Consider the following 22502-nt stretch of genomic DNA (forward strand, 5'->3'; position numbering starts at 1 on the left):
CACTCAAATCATCCATGAAATCCATGAAAAATCCTTTTAGTGTTTCTAACTTCACCCTCTGTCCTCTCTCTCTCTCCATCCTCCTCACTGCTTCTTTCACTGATAATCACACAAACATCGTATTCAGCTACAAAATAACACAATAATATCATCTGATGATCATTATTATAAGAGCAGGATCCATATTTGATATCAGAGTAACACACTGCTTGGTTATGTGCAGTCATCATCAGTGACTGTGGCTCAAACAGAAGCTCTCTGATTGGTTGCTGACCTTGGTCACCTGTCCACTCTCACCTGTTTGTGTTTGCTCTCTCTTTGCTGTCTCCATCCTCTCTCTCCTTTCTCTCCCTCTCTGTCTTTGTACGTCACTCAGGTCCAATGGAAACAGTGACATTTACAAACCAATCAAAGACAAACTGATCCATGTCAGGTTATAACAATATTCAAAGTGAATACAGGCTGCTGCTGGACACAGACAGGTAACATCATTTTGACTTGCTGTCACCTGGATCTGGACTCATAAACACTGAAGCCCTGAACAGGAATACAAATCATTTTCTGCCAACTAGCGACACACCAGCAGATAATGGCTCAGAAAGCTCAAATGAGCCAATCATTTCTGTGTTTAGTTCCCCTGAAATCAGATCTGATATCAGCAGCTCTGAGTTCATTCATCATTATTGTCCAGTGATGAGATTTCTGCTCCGTTTGGTAACAGTCAGCAGGTTTTTCCTGCGTGTGGACGTGAACAGTCGTACCTGACAGCAGGTAGCAAACAGAGATCATCTTTCCAGCTGGAACTCTTCACTGAGCTGAACTCATTCAAAATGTTCTGGAGTCAAAACAGGAAACAGTCCAAATGTGTGTCTTCACTCTGACTCTGGATCAGATCTCAGTGACAGACTGTGGACATTATGGAAGCCTAAATGTGACACCATCTTCCTCCTTCATCTGCAGATTAAAGCCAAACAAAGATTCTCATTAAAAGTCTGCAGGTCTGAGAGAGACTCAATCGTTGTGTCATGTCAAACACAGTAAGAGGAGCTGAAGCACAGATGTGAAGAGCAGATTCATCAGATTATGACCTCACTCTGTTTTGTCTTCATATACATTCAGTCTGTGTTTATAATGCAGATTTTCTGCTTTTATAATAACACATTTTATATTTTCTATCATCACAGACTGACTCGGTGTGGACTCTCAGAGTCTCACTGTGAAGTTGTGGCCTCAGCTCTGAAGTCCAACCCCTCCCATCTGACAGAGCTGGATATGAGTTGGAGCAAGCTGCAGGATTCAGGTGTGAAGCTTCTGTGTGCTGGACTGGAGAGTCCAAACTGTCGACTGGAGACTCTGAGGTGAGTTCACTGACTGCAGCTGTTGTAGTTTTTATATATTTCAGGTCTTTGATTGATGTTTGAAACTTTCTTTAGTTCCTAAATGTTCAGGATGTGTCTGAAGACAAATGTGAAGAAGTTTGAGTGCTTTCAGAAATGTTGTCTTTCCAAACGACTGAACAACAGTTTTTCCTTTTGGCTCCAAACAGAAGTGACAGACTTGAGCAGGGTTCATTTAAAGGCTGACAGAAGTGGAGTGGTGACGGGGAGATGTTTGACAGGACAGTGTTTCAGCCTCCACAGGTTCATGTTGTGCTCCATCAGTCAGTGAAGATGAAGTCAGTGCTGATGAGGCTGTAGAGTGTGTGAGGGATGTGAATGAGGATGATGAAGATCTGATGATAGCAGATAAAAACAGGCTGCAGAGACTTTGAGCCATACAGGGCACACAGTGTGTGTACAGAACAGCTGAAATCATTATGGAGGCCTCACTGGGATATGGAAGCATCACAGTACAGCTTCAGTGAAGCATTAAAGTCTCTGATATGAGATGAGAAATGAAGCAGCCAGAGCTTTTTCATGAGTGGAAATCCACTGTGACTGTGAGCTGCTGCTACAGCCTCCAGATTAGCCAGCAGCTCATCCTGCTCAACATTTCCTCACCAACTTTAATGGAAGTGTGATGTTTTCAGCTGGAGTGATGGTCAGGGTGGCCTCCCTCTCTTCTTCTCCTCTTCCTCTTTCATTTGTAAAGCCACTTCTGCTGCTTTCATTCATTTGGAAGTCCTGTAGCTGAGTTTGGGAGAGACTAACAGCCTCGGCAGCAGAGGGGAGAAAGGCTGTAACACCACCACTTTACTCTGTTCTACCTGTTACATCATTTTATCAGGAAACAAATATGCTCATGTTTTTACTATGTTTGTCTTGAAGATGTAAGAAGATCACATGGTGCTTTTTATTATTGTGTTGGTTTGTTTCATGTCTCTTGGATGGAGCCCAGCTGTGCGTGGCCCCTGGGCCTGTGGTCAGAGTGTGTGCTGGATAATCCGGCCCAGGATGAGGCCAAACTAACATGGGATGAAATGTCTGTCACATAATTGAGCTTAGTGTAGTTTCATTTCTGCACAATTTCAAAACAACCAAAACTTTGTTCTGTCTTTTCTATGTTATACTGTAGACTTTCTTTGATACTGTGTCCAAAAGGAGCAGCTTTTACTTTGAAGGGGAGGCGTCTCTGTTTCCTCTTCAGGTTGGATGATGGAAGCAAATGAGTGTGTGATGTTCTTTCAGTGTTGCACTTTGTAGACGCTCCCTGAGCACTGGTCTCACAGCCAGCTGCACATAGAGACCAGTGTTGTTAGTCCAGGTCAGAAGATGACTTGTTGCAATGAAAATGAGCTTGTAGTTTGTGTGCTTTAATAATGTGACTGGAAAAAGGTGTTGGACTTCAAATATGTCCATTTCTTTCACACTTCACCTTTAAAAGTGAAGCCTTGTGGTTCCTGGAAGGAAAAACACGACTTTTTCAAGTCTTTGTCCTGTTTTTATGATAAATGTACGACTTTAATGTGAAACATTCAGAGTTTTTTCTCTTGTTGTGTTTGTTTGAAGCTGCTTCCTGTTGGCTTCAGCTGTTTGGAGTTTCCATTTTCTAAACTTCTACATTCTGAACCTTCTTCAGCTCTGAACAGATGATGAAACACTGAATGATTTCAAGCTCACACTTTGTCTAATAAACTTACATCTTTCATTCTTTATGCAGATTGATGGACTGTGATTTGTCAGAGATCAGCTGTGATTATCTGGCAGCAGCACTGAAGTCCAACCCCTCCCATCTGAGAGAGCTGGACCTGAGTACTGAGTCCTGGTGGTTGACTAACAAGAAAAAGCTGCAGGATTCAGGAGTGAAGCATCTGTGTGGTTTCCTGGAGAGTCCAGGATGTGGACTTGAAACTCTGAGGTCAGTCAGCATGTTTTAGTTGTGCTGAGATGAATATGATGTGAAAGTTGTGCTGACACTAAACTGCAGACATCAGGCTGATATTATACTGATCCACACTGAGGATCTTCATGGTAAAGTCTGTTTTCTTCTTCTCTGGTTTAGTCCATTGACTGCAGCAGAACAATGTTCACATTTCAAACTTTCAAAGAAGAAGAAAAATCCTCCACTGGATAATTCACTGTGAAACTCTCAAACTCTTCATTCCACCTTAAAGTCTGACACTGAAATCCAAAGCAAAATGTGCGTTTGCTTTACAGACAGCAGTCCAACACAAACATACACACATCATCCAAAACACAGTCCAACATCCAAATCTCCTCCACTGCCAGCATGAATGATGGGAAAGAGAAGGAGGAACACTCTGACATTCAGGGTTAGAATGAGTTTCATGAAGCAGACTGTGAAGATCAAAGCTGCATTAGAAAGCTTACATGAATGAATGAGTGGACAGAAGTGGACAGAGATCATCTGAAGCACTTCAAAGGCTTTAAATCAGCACATTTCTCTTTATTCTTTATCAACTCTGTTAGTTTCTCTCAGTTTTCTGTGGAATGAAGCTAACAGCAGGCTAATAAGATGCTGACCAATAGGTTTCTATTAAAGGTTGTAATTTGTATATGAAAAAGTGCTTTGGCTCAGCAGGGATCAGCTTACAGGTAGAATACAGCTGCTGGATGGGATTAGCATGTCATAGCTATCTACCAAACTGCTAACTGGGGGATTTCAGACCATCTATGGATCATTTTTGCTAACTGTTTATTCAGCTTAGGCTCACAGGGCTGCAGCCTGTGCCCTAGCTGTCATAGGGCAAGAGGCGTGGTCCACCTGCACAGGTGAGCAGTCCATCACAGGGCCAACAGAGAGAGACAGAGAAGCATTCTCTCACATCCACACCTACAGCCAATTTAGAAGCACCAATGAACCTAAGCAGCATTTCATTGGACTGTGGGAGAACATCCAACCTCCACAGAAAGGCCAACAAGCTTCAACCTACAACCTTCTTGCTTTAAGGCACTAGTGCGAACCACTTTTCCCCATTTCAGCCCAAATCCTGCATCTTCCTGTTTCTGACTCCAGGCCAGCTCCACTAACACTTTCTAATCAGACACTGCCACCTAGTGGAGGAAGTCTTAGTCCCATTTGAAGCTTCAGATTACAGTTAGTTCCTTTACAAAGAGGTGGAGGTGGTGGGGCCACAGCACCATCATCACTGAGTGCCATAGGACACGTAACCTTTGTTTCCATATGCTGGGAACTTCCTGTTGTTCCAAGGAGGACTGGAAAATGTGTGAAAATCTCCCAGTCAGTTCCTCACAGCACACTTCAATCATTTCCCTCCCACAGCATCAGGACCAGGGCTTTTTCTCTCTTTGGTCCCACTAAGAGATTTCCACACAAACACCTCATCAGTGGGACTCTCAGAGCTACCAGCCCTTTGCTACAATCACAAAGCTCTTCATTGAAATCAATGATATCATAGCTGGAATCAAATGAGTCCAAGTCTTCTGCTGATTCAGCATCACATTCATCTTTGCTCCTTGTTCTGCATCCCCACCATGGACTTCATTCCTTTCCAAGCCAGCCTTGAGTGTCCTTTATTCAGCTCATCCTCTGCTTTACTTTTACACCTGATTTTAGCTGCTTTATCTCTCTTTCAACAAGTTTCTGTGCTTCAATCTTTTTCTTCTCTCCCTCATAACAAGACAGCTTCTTCTGCCTGAGAACATGTTGGAGTGATTCACTAATCCAGGGCTGCTTATTGGGGAAAATACTTCCTGTTTCCAAAGTAATCCCCAATTTTCCCAGAAAGAAATGTAAGTAGAAATCGATGATCTAAGTGAGAACATGAGCCTTTAAAAAGTCCCAGTGGGTGCAGTCAAAGCAGTCCCTCAGTCCCAGTATAGAGTCTTTGGTCCAGCCTGGAACAACTGTGTGCCCAGTTTGAGCTCTCTTCAGTCCTGTGACCTGACAGACCCAGAGGGGCCATCACATCACATTTAGAAGCTCCCCTAATGGAGCCACAACACATGTCCAACACTTAGTCTGTCTTGTTGGACCAACTGGAAGAAATGATTCAACAGTTTCCTGTTTGAAGCTGCTTCCTGTTGGCTTCAGCTGTTTGGAGTTTCCATTTTCTAAACTTCTACATTCTGAACCTTCTTCAGCTCTGAACAGATGATGAAACACTGAATGATTTCAAGCTCACACTTTGTCTAATAAACTTACATCTTTCATTCTTTATACAGATTGAGGGACTGTGGTTTGTCAGAGATCAGCTGTGATTATCTGGCAGCAGCACTGAAGTCCAACCCCTCCCATCTGAGAGAGCTGGACCTGTACGGAAACAACCTGAAGGATCCAGATGTGAAGCAGCTGTCTGATCTTCAGCAGAGTCCAGACTACAGACTGGAGACTCTGAGGTCAGTAGAGTGATGGAGTGAGTGGGTGGTGCTGTCAGCAGTATTGTACTAAACACAGTCAGTATGAAACAAAGATCCAGTGTTTCCTGTAAAGCTGCAGCTTCTCAGTGAAGCTGTGAGAGGAGAATGGTGACAGGCTTCAGGATTGGACACAAACACTTCCTGTTTCTGACCTTTATGGTCACCATAGTAACGGCTGACACGCTCTGATCAAACGCTGTCAACAGCCAATCAGCTCTCTGAACAAAGCAGCACGCAGACCAATGACTGCATTCATTTCCAAGTTTAAAGCAGTGAAGAACACAGTCTGTAGGTGAGGAAGAATTTAGTGAGAGCAGATGTTTGGATGGAATTCCTCCAGTTAACAGCTGGAACCGTCCATCTGGATTGTTGGGCTTGTTGTTGGGGTTCCTACAGAGCTCAGAGTGGACACACCAAGGTTCTTCTAATGAATGAAAGTCCAAACTCAAACTAGGAGGGAAAAACATTTTTATCAACTTCAATAAAAATCCAAAGATTAGAAAAAGTGAAGCAACAATGAGTCCTAGTACAGTCCCAGCACTGAAGTCCCTGCTGCTCTTTATACTGGATATGCTGCATCACTGACTGACAGCTGATGAAGAGTCTCTGGAAACACTCGTTTATCTCCTCTGCTCTTCCTTCTTCTCTCTGCAGGTGGAGGCGATGATGGTAAACAGGACGGTGTGTGTGCTGAGAGAGGAGGAGCTGTGTCCTGATGATCCAGAGAGGTTGAAGCAGCAGCAGCTTGTGTGTAGAGACGCTCTGACTGGGCCATGTTACTGGGAGGTGGAGAGGAGAGCTTCATCCAGCAGTGACTGACAGAGGAATGAGAAGAAGTGCAGATGACTGTCAGTGCTGCAGAGTGAACTGCTCTGAGAACAGCTCCACTGTCAGACACAATGTAGAGTCCAGCATCATCCCTGTGTGTCCCTCTGGATCTGACAGAGGATCATCAGTGTATCTGGACTGCTCTGCTGCTGCTCTGTCCTTCTACAGTCTCTGCACAGTCTCTGTCTGACTCTGGCTTCAGACCCTCCTGGATCAAACTCACCTGGAAAGACTTTCAAACATCACTCAATAGATTTGAATACAGAATATATTTGATATATACTGTAGATGTACTGTAGAGTTGCAGTTTGTCACTTGTAAATACAGTCTGTGAGCAGCTGTGAGCTGAAAGATCTTTCTAGAAACACGAAATGTTTTCACTCTTCTGTTGCTTTTTCATATATTTCCACAACATTAATATTGATCCCACCTGTCTCACCTGTTTCATGCTTTTATACATAATAACAGGACACGTGTGATCTGAGCGCTGCTGTGGTTGCTGTGCTGCACGTCTTCATTTAGATAACAGAGGCATCTAGTGGTTCAGAGTGAGAACTGCAGGAGGTGGAGCTGTGTTTTAGCATGGAAAACTTTTTATCTTTTAGGCGCAGATACAAATATGACAAGTATCAGTGTGAGATACAAAAGGTCACATCAGTCAGCAGAGGGAACAGTGATTACACAGCAATGTAAGAATAGAAACATAACAGTGAATCTGGACATGTATACAGATGGAAGCAAACAAACAGGATGTAACACTACATTAAAGCCACAAATGGGAAGAAAACAAAGCCAAAGGAAAATATATTTGATCTCAGGAATCCAAATCAGATGCTTTAGAGCAGGGGTCGGCAACCCTGGGCACGCGTGTCACAGCTGGCACGTGAAGGGTTAACTGATGGCACGACCATAGCTGGACTGGCCATCGGGCATACTGATGATGTTTTTTCATTTTTATGGGCCGATGATGTTTTTTTATGATTATTATTGTTTTTTTAACGGTATAAACGATGGAAGGTGGTGGATTGGCCGGATGCTGGTCGATGTGTAAAAAAAACTCAGTTGTTTGATGGTGGCTATCAGGGGCGATTCTAGGGTCAGAGCTTTGGGGGTGTTGAGCACCCAGAGAGCTGCCCATCCAGGCAAGGTAAACTTTAGTTGTCACGATGAGATGTTATCAGATTATTCTGTTATCATATGTTACCTTATATATGTAATCAAAGTAGTTGAATTAAGCTAACTGCTGTAGGTCATATATTATCCTTTAGTTTAGATGGTGTGCTGTGTATGTAGTTTAGTTCTCATGATACTTTTGAGTTAACAGAACATATTCACATATTAGTTTATTAGATAAGTGTGCATCACTCTGTATCCTTGATCTGCTGTGAATGTGTTACACTGTTTTCTTGACATGCTTTATTGTTGAATCATAAAAATAAGATTGTTCAGGAGACTCTGCATCTAGGGCAGAAGAGCTAAACTACATTCCATACCCCCACCTTTGTAGGAAGACAGGGAGCCGAGGTCATAACTTAGGCGATGTAACAGAGAAAGAATGTGATGTTTGGGCTTTTACGACTAGGTGGGGGCCGCTAGAGGGTATAAGAAGCTGTGTAAACCGTCACCATTTTGAGACTTGCTGTGACCCTCTTCAGGCATGTCTCCCCATCATGATGGTTCTAAATGCTCTTTGTGTTGAATTGTATGGAAATAAATGATTGTTGATTGAGCATTTATACACCGAGTATTGTCCTTCCTTCAGCCCAAAGATTCAAAGAATTGGGAGATTTCAACAACTTGGTGCCGTGTGACCCGGATCTTTGGTGTGCTGAGGAGGTGCAGATTTGGCCTCTGGTGAGATCGTGAGGCGAGGTGAACAGAGGACCGGTCCAAAAATAAAAAGGTAAGCACAGCCTGTTGTATTATAAATACCAAATGTGCATATTGGGCTTTCCAAATTAATCTGTTCAATGAGTTACACGTATTTTCACATAAAATTTGTCGGTGTCTGGTTTTTGGCACAAGATACGAACAACATAAGTTGAGGCTGAATTCCAGTGTGTTAAATAAACTGCTTCTACCGAGAAACTAATAACATACTACATTGGACTAGTTGCAGCCCACTTTACCTTCCACATTTAATTTTGTCGAAGACTGGCTTCTGTAGCAATAATACATTAGAATCTCTTGGAGACGCGGCCATAAGTCCAGTACATTGAGTAGAGGTTTTGAAGTTTGTTATGATGTCGGTTTGAGTCTTCGTTGATGTGGCCATGAAATTAGTATAGAATTAAGGAAAAGCAGCTGCTGGCTTACGGTGCGGTTGAACGCTGGCAACGTGTAAAAGCAAAACACGTCCGTAGGTTTTGGTTTATGATACGGTCGTGTTCCGGTGGTGCAGCCGTGAGTACAGCAGCGATTGGTGCTGATTTCAGTACATTGAATAGAGGTTTGACGGTGATTTGTGGTGTCGGTTTTTGCCTCGAGGGCTGCGGTCATAAATAATAAGTAAAATTTTACTTGCCATGAAATAAAGGTAAAGCAGAACCTGGTTTATGGTGTCGGTTTTGAGCCTCGGGGACGAGTGTCACTTTTATGATGCGATTTTGCCCCGTGGTGGCGGTCATAAGTGCAGAGAAAGGGGTATTTTGGTCTATGGTGCAGTGGTGCTTTAAAGGGTTCTAACAGTTGAGCTCAGAGGTTTCTGTGCAAATTTCTGCTGATGAAAAGCGCTCTCTGTGTGTCTCACTGTGGGTGAGTGTGTGCGAAGCTGCGAAGCGCGCTCTGGGTGCTGTTTTGTGTGTAAAGCGCGCTCTGGGTACTGTTTTGAGTGTGAGTGAGGCACGCTCTGAGTGTGCTTTCTGTGAGTGTGAAGCGTGAAACACAGTGACGGTTGATGTGTTTGAATAGGAGGACATTAGTGCGAAGAAAATGCTTTAAGATCAAAGGTTGACGCCTAGTGTACCTGTGGAAACTAATTTTGTTCATGGTTTGGCAACCCTCCTGTCTGTAGACGTACAGGCAGATTAAGTGCCGAGGTGGCGACTTGGGAACTTAGGACTCCCGCATTAGCTACGGAAATAACACTGGAACGGCCGTGTAACCACGGGTTCACATTTATTCCGGACTAGAACAAGACACATTTTGCCAACAAAGGTTGAGTCTAGATTAGTAAAGAAATAAAAAGGTTAAATTCCTCGTTTCAGTGGTTAAAATTGTTGTGTGCCTGTCCCCTGACGAGTGTGAAATTAAATAAAGAGGGAATTTGGAGCCACATAGAGATAGACGGGCATAATTGGGTGTATTACTCTGTGGTGTAATAAAAAAATAAAAATAAAAAGAGAGATAGTAAGAGGTGTGTAGTGGAGAATTATGGAGGAGTACAGAGAGGAATGTGTTGAGAGACTGGCGTGCAGTCTGCGCTGTAAAAGGTAGGCGTGTTGCCTGCTTATCTGTTTAACAGTGATGAAAATGAAATTAAACAAATCTCTTAGTGTGTTAATACAGGAAGCTGCGGACCTGGACCAACTGCCCCCACAAGCACAGCGGCCGAAGCAAAATTATAAGTAATGGGAGCCACACCCAGCAAGAATCAGCAGCTGTGAAACAGACAGCAGCGAGGAGAGAATTAGAGGAGAAATTAAGAGAAGTTTTAACACATAAAATTGGGGCCAACGGACTTGTGGAGGTTGGGAAGGCGTCCGGAGCATTACAACAAAAAGGTGAAACAAAAACACACACAAGCAGAGAAAGCTGAAAGAAAGGCTCCTTTTAAGGTAACGCCTAGTTTGAGAAAAGATAAAATTAACCTGCCTGCCTACAAATGCACACACATGCAATGAAGAAACAGCTTACACTCATGAACACGTGAAGATTTTCCAGCAAGGCTAAAGCAGCGAAACTTAACATACACCTGTTGTTAAAGGATAAATACATTACTGACAAAGAAACTCTCTGGGTTGCAGGACAACAATTTAACTTCAAAGAAAAAGACACTGGTCTGACCAACCAGTGATGACATGACAAATTTAGGGGTTAAAAGATTCAAATTGTGACATGTTTTCTGCTGATTGATTGATACAAGTGATTACTGAATGAAAGAAAAATTTCTTTTTGGGCTTTTAAACATGACCTTAAGAATTTTAACAGGTGCATGTTGTCCTGTCAACTTGGTGGGTTAGGAGTTGATTATATCGGGAGAGAAAAAACAAAAAAAGGGGGAGAGAAGGCTGACACAGGGCCTGGTCCCGGTGTTTCTCCCGTCTCGTTGTAATACAGCCAACACAACATCATTTTCCTGTTCGTTTGCTTTTGTTTTGTTTTTGTTTTTTCTCTTTATGTTTAATTACAGGCTGCTTTGCCGGCCCTGAAAGCCGAGGCGGACTGGACTCCTGCTCTCCCCTATACGTGACACTGACCAAATGCTGCAACAGCTGGACCCACAACAACAACCTGAAAAAGTCAACGGTGCTGCAGGAATGTGATCTCATGCAGCAGAGACGGAGAGCACTAAACCTAAGGCCCGTTTCACTACACGGGGGAAAATTCTCAGACTGCGTCAGCTGACAGAGCTGTGACGAGACGCCCGCCAAGCCCGAAGGAAAAGTAAGGCCGAGCAAAAGAATGCTGACCTTGATAATGCTGCATTTACACTGTGCAAGACAGTGATGGACCAACACGGAGGATCGGGCAGCAAAAAGGGCGTGACCGAGACAGGAGGAGTAACTGAGGACAGAAGGCACCTCAGAATGGACAAAAAACACAGGAGAAGATGCAGGTTTCACCTGCGGTGAGCATGGACACTGGAGAAAGGACTCCCCCAATTGGGGTCAGAACCAGGACGGACTGAACTTTGAGCAGCAGCAGCAGCAATGGTCGCAAACAAACTGAAAAGGAGGAGGGCAGGACCCCAGGGCATGCTTCAGGCAGTGGTTTACCCAGAACACCAGAACAGGAAAGTGATGAACACACACACACACACACACACACACGTCTACAAACACACAGATTCAGAATGAAGTGAAATACACACATGAATACATGTGCACTCGTTGATTGAGTGAGAAATGACGCACACACACATACATGCTGATGCAATGAAGAATGCTTTGCTAACAAAGCATTCCGATAGTCATTTCAATTCTGGCTCTTATCCTGCAATTAGCCAGATTATATCGCTGCTGTGGGCCCGGTTCAGGGTCAGGGTAAGGGGTAAGCAAATAGGGTAAACATGGATACCCCCCCTATCACCAAGCAAGTAGCCAGTGAACTCTCCTAAGACAGAAGGATACACTTCAGTTCAAATGTCCCTGAAGCAATTGGTCTTTATATATTTTAAAGTATTCTCAACTCACCATGTCCAAATTTTGTGCTCAGTGTACATTCACGGAATATTTGTGAGTCATGAACAGAGCCTGGCCACTTGGCTTCCACATTTGTGATAATGTTGGCAGCATCACATATGATCTTCACAGTGCAGAGAACACAAATTAGCATCCATTACTATAATGAAATAATATGTTAGTTTGAAATGCTACAGGGAACTATGTACCTGTACATTAATGCTGTGGAACGACTTCCTGTTCACATAGTCTCCTTCATTTACTGAAGGAGCAATGATTGGAATGTGAGTGCCATCTATACAGCCAATCACGCCTGGGAACCGTGAGAATAAATGTAAAATTTAAGTAGTAGTCCAAGTATCACCACATCATGAATTAAGTTTTGGTCATCCTGATACCTGCAATTTTGTGGAATCCCTCTTTGATAAATCTTGTGGGTCTGTGACCGGGGAACACAAACGAGTACAGGAGACGTTTCAGTGCAACTGTAACATTCCTGACTGCCCGACAGACGGTAGCCTTGGAAACGTGCTCAGCGTCAACAATATTATACAGAAAGCTCCCGTTTGCAAAAAACCGAAGTGCAATACAAATAATATGTAATGAACTGGGAGGATGTCCGCGATGTGTCACATGCGTAATATATGGCCTGAGGATGTTATTCAAATAAATTATAGATTGTGCTGAAAAACGGTAACGTTCGCACAGAAAATCATCAGGAAATGATAAAATGTCCAAACGCGCTCTGATCACTCTCTCCCGGCGGTGAGCTCTGCGGAGAATTTGGGCTTCACGATCTACTGGCTCTTCAAGGAAGGAGCACGCCATGTCTGACACTTCCTACTGTCAGGTTTCCGACAAAGGGGCGGAGACAGTCAGGGTTAGTTGTAGTAAACCTGCTAGGGGGCAGGTTAGCTTCACGGAGTGTGTCGTCATAGTGACTCACTGAGGCTTCAGCTGAACTCGCTTTGTGAAACCGAAAAACCAGAGTTTTCGTTAACTCAGGGTATACTTACTCAGTTTTTCCACTAAACCGGCTTCCTGAAACAGGGCCCAGAACAGGAAAGTGATGAACATAAACACCCACACACACACACACACACACACACACACGTCTACACACACACAGATTCAGAATGAAGTGAAATACACACATGAATACATGTGCACTCGTTGATTGAGTGGGAAATGACGCACACACACATACACATGCACACGCTTGTGCAATGAAGAGTGATGCACCCACACACACATACACGCTGATGCAATGAAGAATGCTTTGCTTATGCCGATATGCAAAATGCTGCACACAAACATCCCAATGCATAATTTTATGAGGAGCCATTGATTACCATTGATTACTTAGAATGTGTTATATGTCACTCAGAGGGCATTTATGTAGATTTTAGGAATAAGGTCTTAAACGGTTTGGTTATGAAAACCATGTCTGTGCGTGATGTCTGTTTATGGCTCAAGGCCTTGACTGAATTCTTTGCTGTGCTCCACACAGCCCTGGTGAGGAACAGTGCCACAGAGTGAAAAATGATGAATTAATAGTGTAAGTTTAGGTTGGAGTACGGCATTTTCTGTGATTGAGATTTAATTCAAGGAGGAACAAAAGGTTCTCATTCCCACACGATATTGTCCCGGCAGGAAGCAAAATGTTCCTGTGAACTTCTGGTTGATTGTTTGGTTTTGCTTAGCGCTAGCTTGATTTTATCAGTGAGCTTTGGCTTGTGTTCTTTCTCGTAAGCGAGAGAGGATAGTTTTATGCTTGGACATGTCTGCAACGGGCCCTAGTTTGTGTTATTGTTGTTAGTGTTTTGTTGGTTATGTCTGTTTTCGTTTTTGTTACAGTGCACTGAGATAAAAAAATCTGAGAGGTGTGATCCACCGGTGGTGATATTTTGATATTTTGTGAGTTCATGATTTAACAATCAGCTCTTTAAACCAGGCCTGAAAGATTGAAACTTAAAGCGCTATGAAATATTCTTACAAAAACAGTTGCAAAGTGTGCTTCTCCATGATTGTAATTGGCTTGAGAGAAATTCACTTATATGGGACACTGATCACATGAGAAGTCCTGAGTCTAAAAGGATTGCAGCGAGTCAATCCAGAACAAAAGAACAAAGAATTGTTTTCCTTTTAAAATGATGACGTCATCTTGCTGGTGATGGAGGCTCGAATAGGTTGCGCGGGAGACTCCATTATCAGCAACATCTGGTATGAATGTGTGTGGAGGTATGCATGTGAATGGACTGTGATGGACTGACGACTAAAAGTTTTGACTGACTTGATACTGAGACAATGACTGCACCCACTTTAGGATTAGTAAATGTCAATAAACAATTCACCCAGCGGACAAGAGAAGGGTGGATGCTTCGCTTTGTTTTGTTTTGTTTTTTCAGGAGCAGGAGGATAAGAGAGACTGGAGGAGGAGACTGTAGCTTCACATAAGTATGAACTGCAGACTTAACACTTTGGTTGCTGATTTTGAGTTGATGATGTTTGCATTAAAGAAAACTGTGCTATATTAGCTGTGTTTTGATGAAGGTATCATGTTATATTATTGGGAATGCCAAATGCTACAGTGGAGAAAACTTTTGATATCACTCATGACTGGAATATGTTACTATTAACCATAGCAGGCCACTGTAAAAAAGTCAATTAAATTTTATAGAGGAAAATCGCCAAAACTTTAACAATACCTATGAATGACTGGCCACATTCAGAATAGAGATATGCAATAACAAACATTGGTCCACGTGATTTAGGTTCTCGCTTGAAATAGTAAGTTATTAAATGTAGAATATAATTGACAGGGACATTTGATAGGATGTGGTACTGCAAAAGAACAAGAGCAAAGTAAATAAAGAAAAATATTGTGTTTAGTTTGGATAAATTCAAACACTCAGAGGATCAATATGAAATAAAACATATGCAAAATTTGTATGAAGTACATGACTGATAACTGTTCTGTCCTGAGCTTTTGTTTCTATAGCACCCACTTGACCACACCAACAGTTTCTCGCCACCAACAGGGGGTATTTGCAAAGAATAGGGAGGAATATCATCAAAACTGGGAAAGGTAAGCCTCGAAGGGGGTGATGACACCATAACTTTCACTTATGGTCAAATTCTTAAAATTTGACCCCAAACTTGAAAATTCTTCAAACATTTAGAGACAGAGGGGATAAACATAATGTCGCAAACCACATAAGGATGGAGCATTTGAATCAATAAGATGGTGAAATAACACGCAGTAAAATTTGGATCATGTTGATTATGTTTATTCCAGTGTGCAGAGGAGTCAATTCCCTTCACAAAGTTTATAAATTCACTGGAACCAAAATTAGGAGCACCCGGTGCTGCAAGAGTTAATAGTCACAATACCCAAGGATAAGCACAAGAGCATGACTGATATGATGGGACTGGGATTTTGCTACACTTAATTATTGCAGACACAACTAAAACTATAACTGAAACTAATCAAAACTAAACTAAACTAGCAAACAATTGGTAAAAACTGATTAAAACTGATATAAAATTGAAAATCTGAAGTCGAAGCTGAATAAAAATAAAAACGAATGAAAATTGCAAAACTATTACAACCCTGGTCCAGACTAAGATGGCGTTGGACATCTTCAGGGCAGAAAAGGGTTGGTGTGACCAAGGTGTGGTTTGGCTTGTTGTATGTACATTTCAAAATGTTACAGCTCTGGATGGACCAGTTACCAGGGCATGGAAGGATGACAGACTTTATTACATGAGGAGAAGGGAAATTTCCGGGATTGAAGATCCTCAGGGATGACAAGGCTGGAGCAACGGTACTCGAGAGAAGAATTTCTGATACTTTCTGAGATATGATGTCACTAACCTTCTCTTTTAATTGTCTAGCTCCAATGAATTGACACATGGGAGTGTGTCAAAAAGGGGGAAGTTGAGTCTGAACATCAAACAATGGTTTTATGAACATCTGATGACTCTATTTGTGTGTTTAATAATTTAGGTATGGTAAAACTTAAGCTTATAAGGGGTAGACTTAGAAATGGTTCATTAATTTTTGATTTCTTTTACACACACATAGATTATGATTAGAATAAGTCCTGAACATAATATTTTAAACCAAATTTGAATCATTAGAACAACAATGGATAACAATATTAGATTATCAAGGCTAGGGAGAGAGGTGTTTTGGTTTTCTGTCTCTTGCAGAGAAAGGAAGAGACACCAGATGGGGACACGGAGATGTGAGGACCCTTCACAGCAGAGACAGATGTAGGGACTGCCGAGACAGCAACTGGGGTCAAGTGTCATGGCATGTTTGGGCTCCTGGAGAACATGGATCCTACAAACACAGCAATAACCATGAAGGGGTTGGTGAAAACCAGGAACATCAGACCAACGAGGTTCAAGAGGCTCTTGGCAAAAAGGGGGACACGGCGGTGACCCCAAAACACACAGATCTTTGTTTGAAATCAGGGCAGAATAATCCCCTGAACTGTGCAACGACCAAAGGGTGGTCTAACCCCGGAGGTCGAAGAAAGAAGCTGAGAATCACCCAACTGGAAGACACTGGTAGCTGCAGCAATAAAAATAAAGGTTAAAAGCTCCTTAGACAGAGGTTCTAGTCTAAGTACGTTTGAAAGGTATAAGGGGGCATTAAAAAGGGGGGAAAACTGGAGCACCAAAATAAAGCTGTGGGAGAATTGGGGAGTGATGGGAGTGTCATCTGTAACTGCTGTTATGGTTGTAAATCTAACTTTGCTTGCATCTGAACTGCGTGAACACAGAGGTCATCCCACATATGGTTAAAGGGGGACAGAGGGCCTCAGGACCAAGGAGAACTGGACCTTGCAATGCTGGAGTGTATGTTGTAAGTGATCTCTTTGAAGAAAAGAGATCAAAGGGGGAATTGTGATATTATTCTGTTATCATATGTTACCTTATATATGTAATCAAAGTAGTTGAAGTATGATACTGCTGTAGATCATATTATACCCTTTAACATAGAGTGTGTGATCAGTATGTAGTCTTAGTTTGCATTATACTTCTGACTTAAAAGAGTGTGAAAATCATTAGATCTATTGGATTGACCTGTATTACTCGACACTGTTGAATGTGTTACACTGTTTCTTGACATTTCATACTGCTGAATCATGAAGAGAATGTTGTGTGCAGAGGACCTTGTGCCGATAATAGAAGAGACAGACCACATTCCATACCCCCACCTTTCAGAAGAGCAGAAAGACAGGGAGCCGAGGTCATAACTTAGGCGCCGTAAAAGAGAAAGAATGTGAATATTTAGGCTTTTACGACTAGGTGGGGGCCACTAGAGACTATAAAAAGCTGAGCAACCCGTCACCATTTTGAGACTTGCTGTGACCCTCTTCAGGCATGTCTCCCCATCATGATGGTCCTTATGCTCTTAAGTGTTGAATTGTATGGAAATAAATGATTGTTGATTGAGCATTTATACACCGAGTATTGTCCTTCCTTCAGCCCAAAGATTCAAAGAATTGGGAGATTTCAACACTGCTTTGATGCACTGTGGTATGAGGTGCTAACCTGTTGACAGTGTTGGGAAGGTTAATTTTAAAATGTATTCCACCAAAGATTATAGAAGTAATGTATTCTGAATACTTTACAACTACATGAATGTGCTATTGCTGTGTGATTTATTACTATTACTGAAGGCTACTCGCCATACCAACACCAACTAGATGTTAAAATCTTAATATAAATGAGTAACAGTAGGTGGACATTAGGTAAGGCTGCACTTTTTGCAGCGATCTCGTGTAGAAAACTATTCCGCGCATAGATAAAACAGGTCAGCAGCTCCGAACCGTAGTAAAGGGACCTCTGGCTAATACGTCCGGTTCGTGTCGGGCTCGTAGCTGAAAACTAGCTTTACTTTGTTGTCTGGGTCAACTTTGCTAGTGAGAGACAGAGAGAGGCGTTGAAAGGCTGCTCCAACGGAACTTATTGTTTCGGAGGAAAACATGAACATGGTGTACAGTCGAGTCTTAACAGCTTCCTTACAGCTGGTCTCGTCAGGTACTCTTTTTGGCTTTAGTGGTTGTTATTATTATATTTACATGCTCCCAGCTCCCGTTTCTGCTCCATGACAGCTGTACTTTTCCTTTTTCTCCCTCCTCGCTCACAGACACATAACGGGTATGGCAGTCCATTCTCCCTGCAGCACGGACTACACTGCCCATGAGGCTACATTGTTTAGGGCGATGCCTGTAACACTCTGCTATTGCCTTCATATTAAATCATTTTTGTATAATAATTTTTAGAGGCTCTTATTGCGTGTTTTGTTTGGGTTTCCACCGGCGTGGAATTACCAAAAAATAGAGAGACCATAGCCTAACATATGAAACAGGTAAATACCGCCATGTAATCCATTTATTTCAACAAACTAACTGTATTCTCAATATCACCTATTGAACAGTAATTGTAACGGATACATTTACTCATATTTTGTATTTTAAATACGTGTATTATGTTACTGCCCAACACTGCCTGTTGAGATCCTGAGATCCGCTCCTAGAACACCGACCTCCAACTCCTGAAGAGACACGGGTGTCCCTAAATTTAGCAAATATTAGCTTCAGGCTAGCTTGCTACGACGAATAGGCTAATACCAGCATTTTACCACAACTTCACCAGATGTAGCTAAAAAAAACTAAACTAATGTCCAGCCCAGTGGGACAGCAAGAAAAGATGACAAAAAATGATTACTTACTTGCGGTTTGGAGGTTCAAGCTGAAATTGAAGCAGCCATTGAAAGACGGGAAGAGACAAAGATGGCAGCTTGGTCAGCACTAGTGAGAAGGGTCTGGCTGCAGCCACTGTGGAGCTCCACACTAACCGGAAACACGTGACCTCCACAGTAGCCGGAAGCACGTGACCTCCACAGTAGCCGAAAGCACGTGACCTCCACAGTAGCCGTAAACACGCATGGATACCGTGGAAGTCTTGCAAGTTGATCGCAAAGGTTGGTTAAGTCTTTCTTAAATAAATTTGCCGTTAGTGATTTCATAATTCTAGGAATCGTCTAGTTTTCTTACAATGATCATGTTGCCACTTTTTTTGCGTTACAACAACATTCCTCCTTATTTTAATGTTTTTTCATCGTGCTCCATGGCAGAGAAACACACAAATATGCTTTTTCCTGGGCCTGGTTTAAGTAAGAGAGCTGGATTAACGGCTTCTGTGGGCGAGAAGAAGCAAAAACCACATTTTGCATTAGAGTATGATTTATTGTTGGCGTCAGAGATGCGAAATAACGAATACTTCAATACTGTACTTAAGTAGAATTTTCTGGTATCTTTACTTTACTGCTGTACTTTTTTGTGCCTACTGTATACTTCTTTATACTTCTACTTCTCACATTTTAGCACGCGTATCTGTACTTTGTAATCCGTACATTTGTAAATCAGCCCCCCACACGCGTGCTTTGGATGCAAGATTACTTCAAAATTTTGTACATAAATTTTATTTTAGACCCTGTACTTCTTACTTCGACTTGACTAAAAAGTCGAGTCGGTGCTTTCTAAACAGAGGTATCTAAACTGTAGTAAGGAACGTGTGTACTTGTGACACCTTTGGTTAGCGTCAACACTGTAAATTTCGTCACAAACAGATTTAGATATTTATCAATACTTCTATTCGTCATTCTTTTCTGTACAGCCTTTTTATTGCCCAGATTTTAGTTAGCCTCTGTTCAATTGACTGTTATATGTCAATAGAAACATGTCTCACAAATTAAAGTGTCTTGTAAAATATTTGTGGGGTTTTTTTCAAGGATTTTCTTCCCAAATCTATTACATGTCAACTGTAAATTGTTATTTCTGCTAAAACCTTAACTTAAATGTGTATATGGTGTTTATCTGTTTCTCTCTCTGTTTTAGATGCACACATCAATCTGGAATTCGGGCTTAAAGCCAGAATTGCAGGAATGCAACACGTGTTGCAGAGGACTCTTTCACTGCCCTCTGTGCCCCACTTTCAGCCCTACTGTCAGGGCAAAGATTGAGGAGCATCTAAGTGTGCATATAAAAAAATGCTTTGCCTTTCAAAGGTATGTTTGTATTAAATATACTTTATAGTTATAAATATGCACTTTTTTAAGCACTTCTGCAGTATCTTTGTTGACTTAAAAGTTGCTGTTCATATTGTACAGTTCAGTTCATTCATCTGCAACAAAAATAGTGTTTTTATAAAATATATTTTTATTTACTTTTCACCACTTTCCTTGACATAAGTTTTGTGATCCATACCATTTTGCTTTCATTATTGAGGTTGGCTTGGATGTTTTTGTTAACATGTACAATCTGATTGTTAGACAAATTGATTGCATTCTATACAACTACATTTAAATTACATCTGTTTGTTTGTTTGTTTGTTTGTTTTTTTCTCTTACAGATAAAATGATATGCCGGTGCAGGCTGCCTTGTAGGACAACAGGACACTTTCACTGCCCTGTCTGTAATCTTACAATCATACGGGGTGGGGATATGGCAAGGCATTTATTGTCTTGTCAGCATTCTTCAATACCAAGTCAGCCACCATTATCAGGACTGCTCCCCGCTGAACTCTCCGAGGAGACCCGTATTCCTCCGGCAGTACTCTTCGAGGAGCCCCGTCTCCCCCCCAAGGTTTTGTCTTTGGGATCTGAACCATTTTCTGAGTCTTTGTTAGAACATTCATATGCTCTACCCTCTGTGTTCAATAAAACTGCAGCTGATGGAAAGTCCATGAAAATGACATGCCTCACTGTGGCCTTACTCTTCGTAGCTCTGGCAAGCTATTTGCACACTGGAGAGAGGAAGCCAAAGCTGTGCTTGAAGGACAACACGTGCCCATTTTCAGACTGAAAAAGCGCAAGTTCCAGGAAGTCAGTCAGGTCAGTATTCACTTTAAACAGTAGTGTAATTACATGGTTAGTGACATTTGAATAACTGTTAAAAAACTGTTCTGCAACAGAGAAATAACTATGTTTTCATCCCCATTTGCCTGACACAGGAGCCAGCAGTTGTTGAAGATCTGCGTCCTGCTGTGCACTGGGTTGTCCAAAATAAGGCACTTTTCCGTGGACATGTAACAATGCCCAAATATCTGTCCTTAAATCAAGGGGACCAGCAGAGGGTCTTAATAGACATGTCAGAGGAAGAAGACACTGGAGCAAGGGACTTGTTCCTCTTTGTTTTTCAGTTTGCAGAGGACATGGAGCTCTTTTTGAAAGCATGTGCTGATGAGCAGGGGCTAAGGGTCAGTGCTATGTTTGACATGTAATGGACAAATGAAGGCACTGGCTGTGTTTGTTTGTTTGTTTAATATGTTGTTGTTGTTTTTTGTTTTGTTTTTTGCGTAGTACAAAATTCCAATTAAACTTATTTCAAAATGTTGTTCACTTTATTCTGTGTCCATACTTATAATAAAGGATTACAGTGTAACAGCATTAAATGTAAATGTAACAGCATTTTTTTTAAACTTGTAATTTCAAAATAAAAAGCTTATTGTTGATATTAATAGTAAAGAATTGCAATCAATAATATTTTTATACATTTTAAACATTAACACTCTGGGCTCTATCCTGGCCATCTGTGGACACGTCACTTATTCTTTTTTTTGACTACTGCACTGCAGTGGACCAAAAGAATGACACGGGTTTGATCTTAAGGATCTAATAGTTGTGTGTGTTGTGCATGACATTGCCACACAAATATGTATTTGCAAGATAGAGTAGAATAAATTATGACGCATGAAATATTACATAGGCTGCAGTGAATTTCTGTTGATACAGCCTATTGAGCTTTGAGTTTCCCAGTCAAACTTAGCTTTGAAGCACCTGCTAAAAACACTTTTACTCTTGTACATTTCATAACAAGACACCATAGCGGAAATATTAACAAAATATATATTATTAAAAAATTCAAAGCTGCACATACAGCAACAAACACCGTTAGTAAATGTGTCCTGGAGTTTATGCAGGTGCAGAAAGTGCTGCTGCTGTAAGTCAGCCTAACAGCTTCCAGATCAATTATTTTTCTGGAAAGATGGTAGGAAGGGCATCACTGCTCATTTCTACAGTCTCCCAGATCTTGGAATACAATCCCTTTGTACCATGAAACCACTTCGCAGTACTAGGATTCCACTAAAACCTATAAAGAGAGTGATCCTGGAAGAAATGGGGCACACACTAGTGACCTCAACAATTGCAAGACAGCCTTTTCCCCGATGCTCAGATGGGGAAAAAAAGGAAGTTTCATGAAAACATTAGGACTTTATCACCGTTTTATCTGAAAAGTTAATGGTAATATATAACCTAACTGGCTATAAAGAGTAAAAAATTTAGATACACTTTTGATTTTGATGAAAAGAACTGGTGCTATTTTAAAGAGTCACGTCGGTAAAAGTAGAAAAATGTTTTAAGAAATCTACATTTTATAGCATTTTGTGAACATACACAAAAAGTGGCCATTTTTGGCAACAAACAAGCTGAGAGAGAGTTTTATATTTTTGGCTCTCCTTGAACAAAAAT

At 41.6% G+C, this 22502-nt stretch overlaps 1 protein-coding gene and 1 long non-coding RNA gene across 3 annotated transcripts in view; both read left to right on the forward strand.

Annotated features, from left to right (window-relative positions):
* LOC308403419 (NACHT, LRR and PYD domains-containing protein 12-like) overlaps positions 1–22502 on the forward strand; it is a 420441-nt gene that overhangs the window by 2786 nt on the left and 395153 nt on the right. The window contains exons 3-5 of the mRNA XM_080892815.1: positions 1185–1358; positions 3100–3297; positions 5586–5759. Of these exons, the coding sequence (XP_080748941.1) occupies positions 1185–1358; positions 3100–3297; positions 5586–5759 (546 nt within the window). The remainder of the gene's footprint in view (positions 1–1184; positions 1359–3099; positions 3298–5585; positions 5760–22502) is intronic.
* Positions 18540–21423, forward strand: LOC308403890. 2 transcript variants are annotated; one of them, XR_013972998.1, is made up of 4 exons: positions 18540–18953; positions 19870–20039; positions 20384–20864; positions 20984–21423. It is a non-coding gene; the product is annotated as an uncharacterized lncRNA (long non-coding RNA). The 2 variants fall into 2 exon arrangements; XR_013972999.1 differs by having other exon boundaries at positions 18542–20039.

Source organism: Rhamphochromis sp. 'chilingali' (genome assembly GCF_963969265.1).
Source record: "Rhamphochromis sp. 'chilingali' genome assembly, chromosome: 1".
Taxonomy (NCBI): domain Eukaryota; kingdom Metazoa; phylum Chordata; class Actinopteri; order Cichliformes; family Cichlidae; genus Rhamphochromis; species Rhamphochromis sp. 'chilingali'.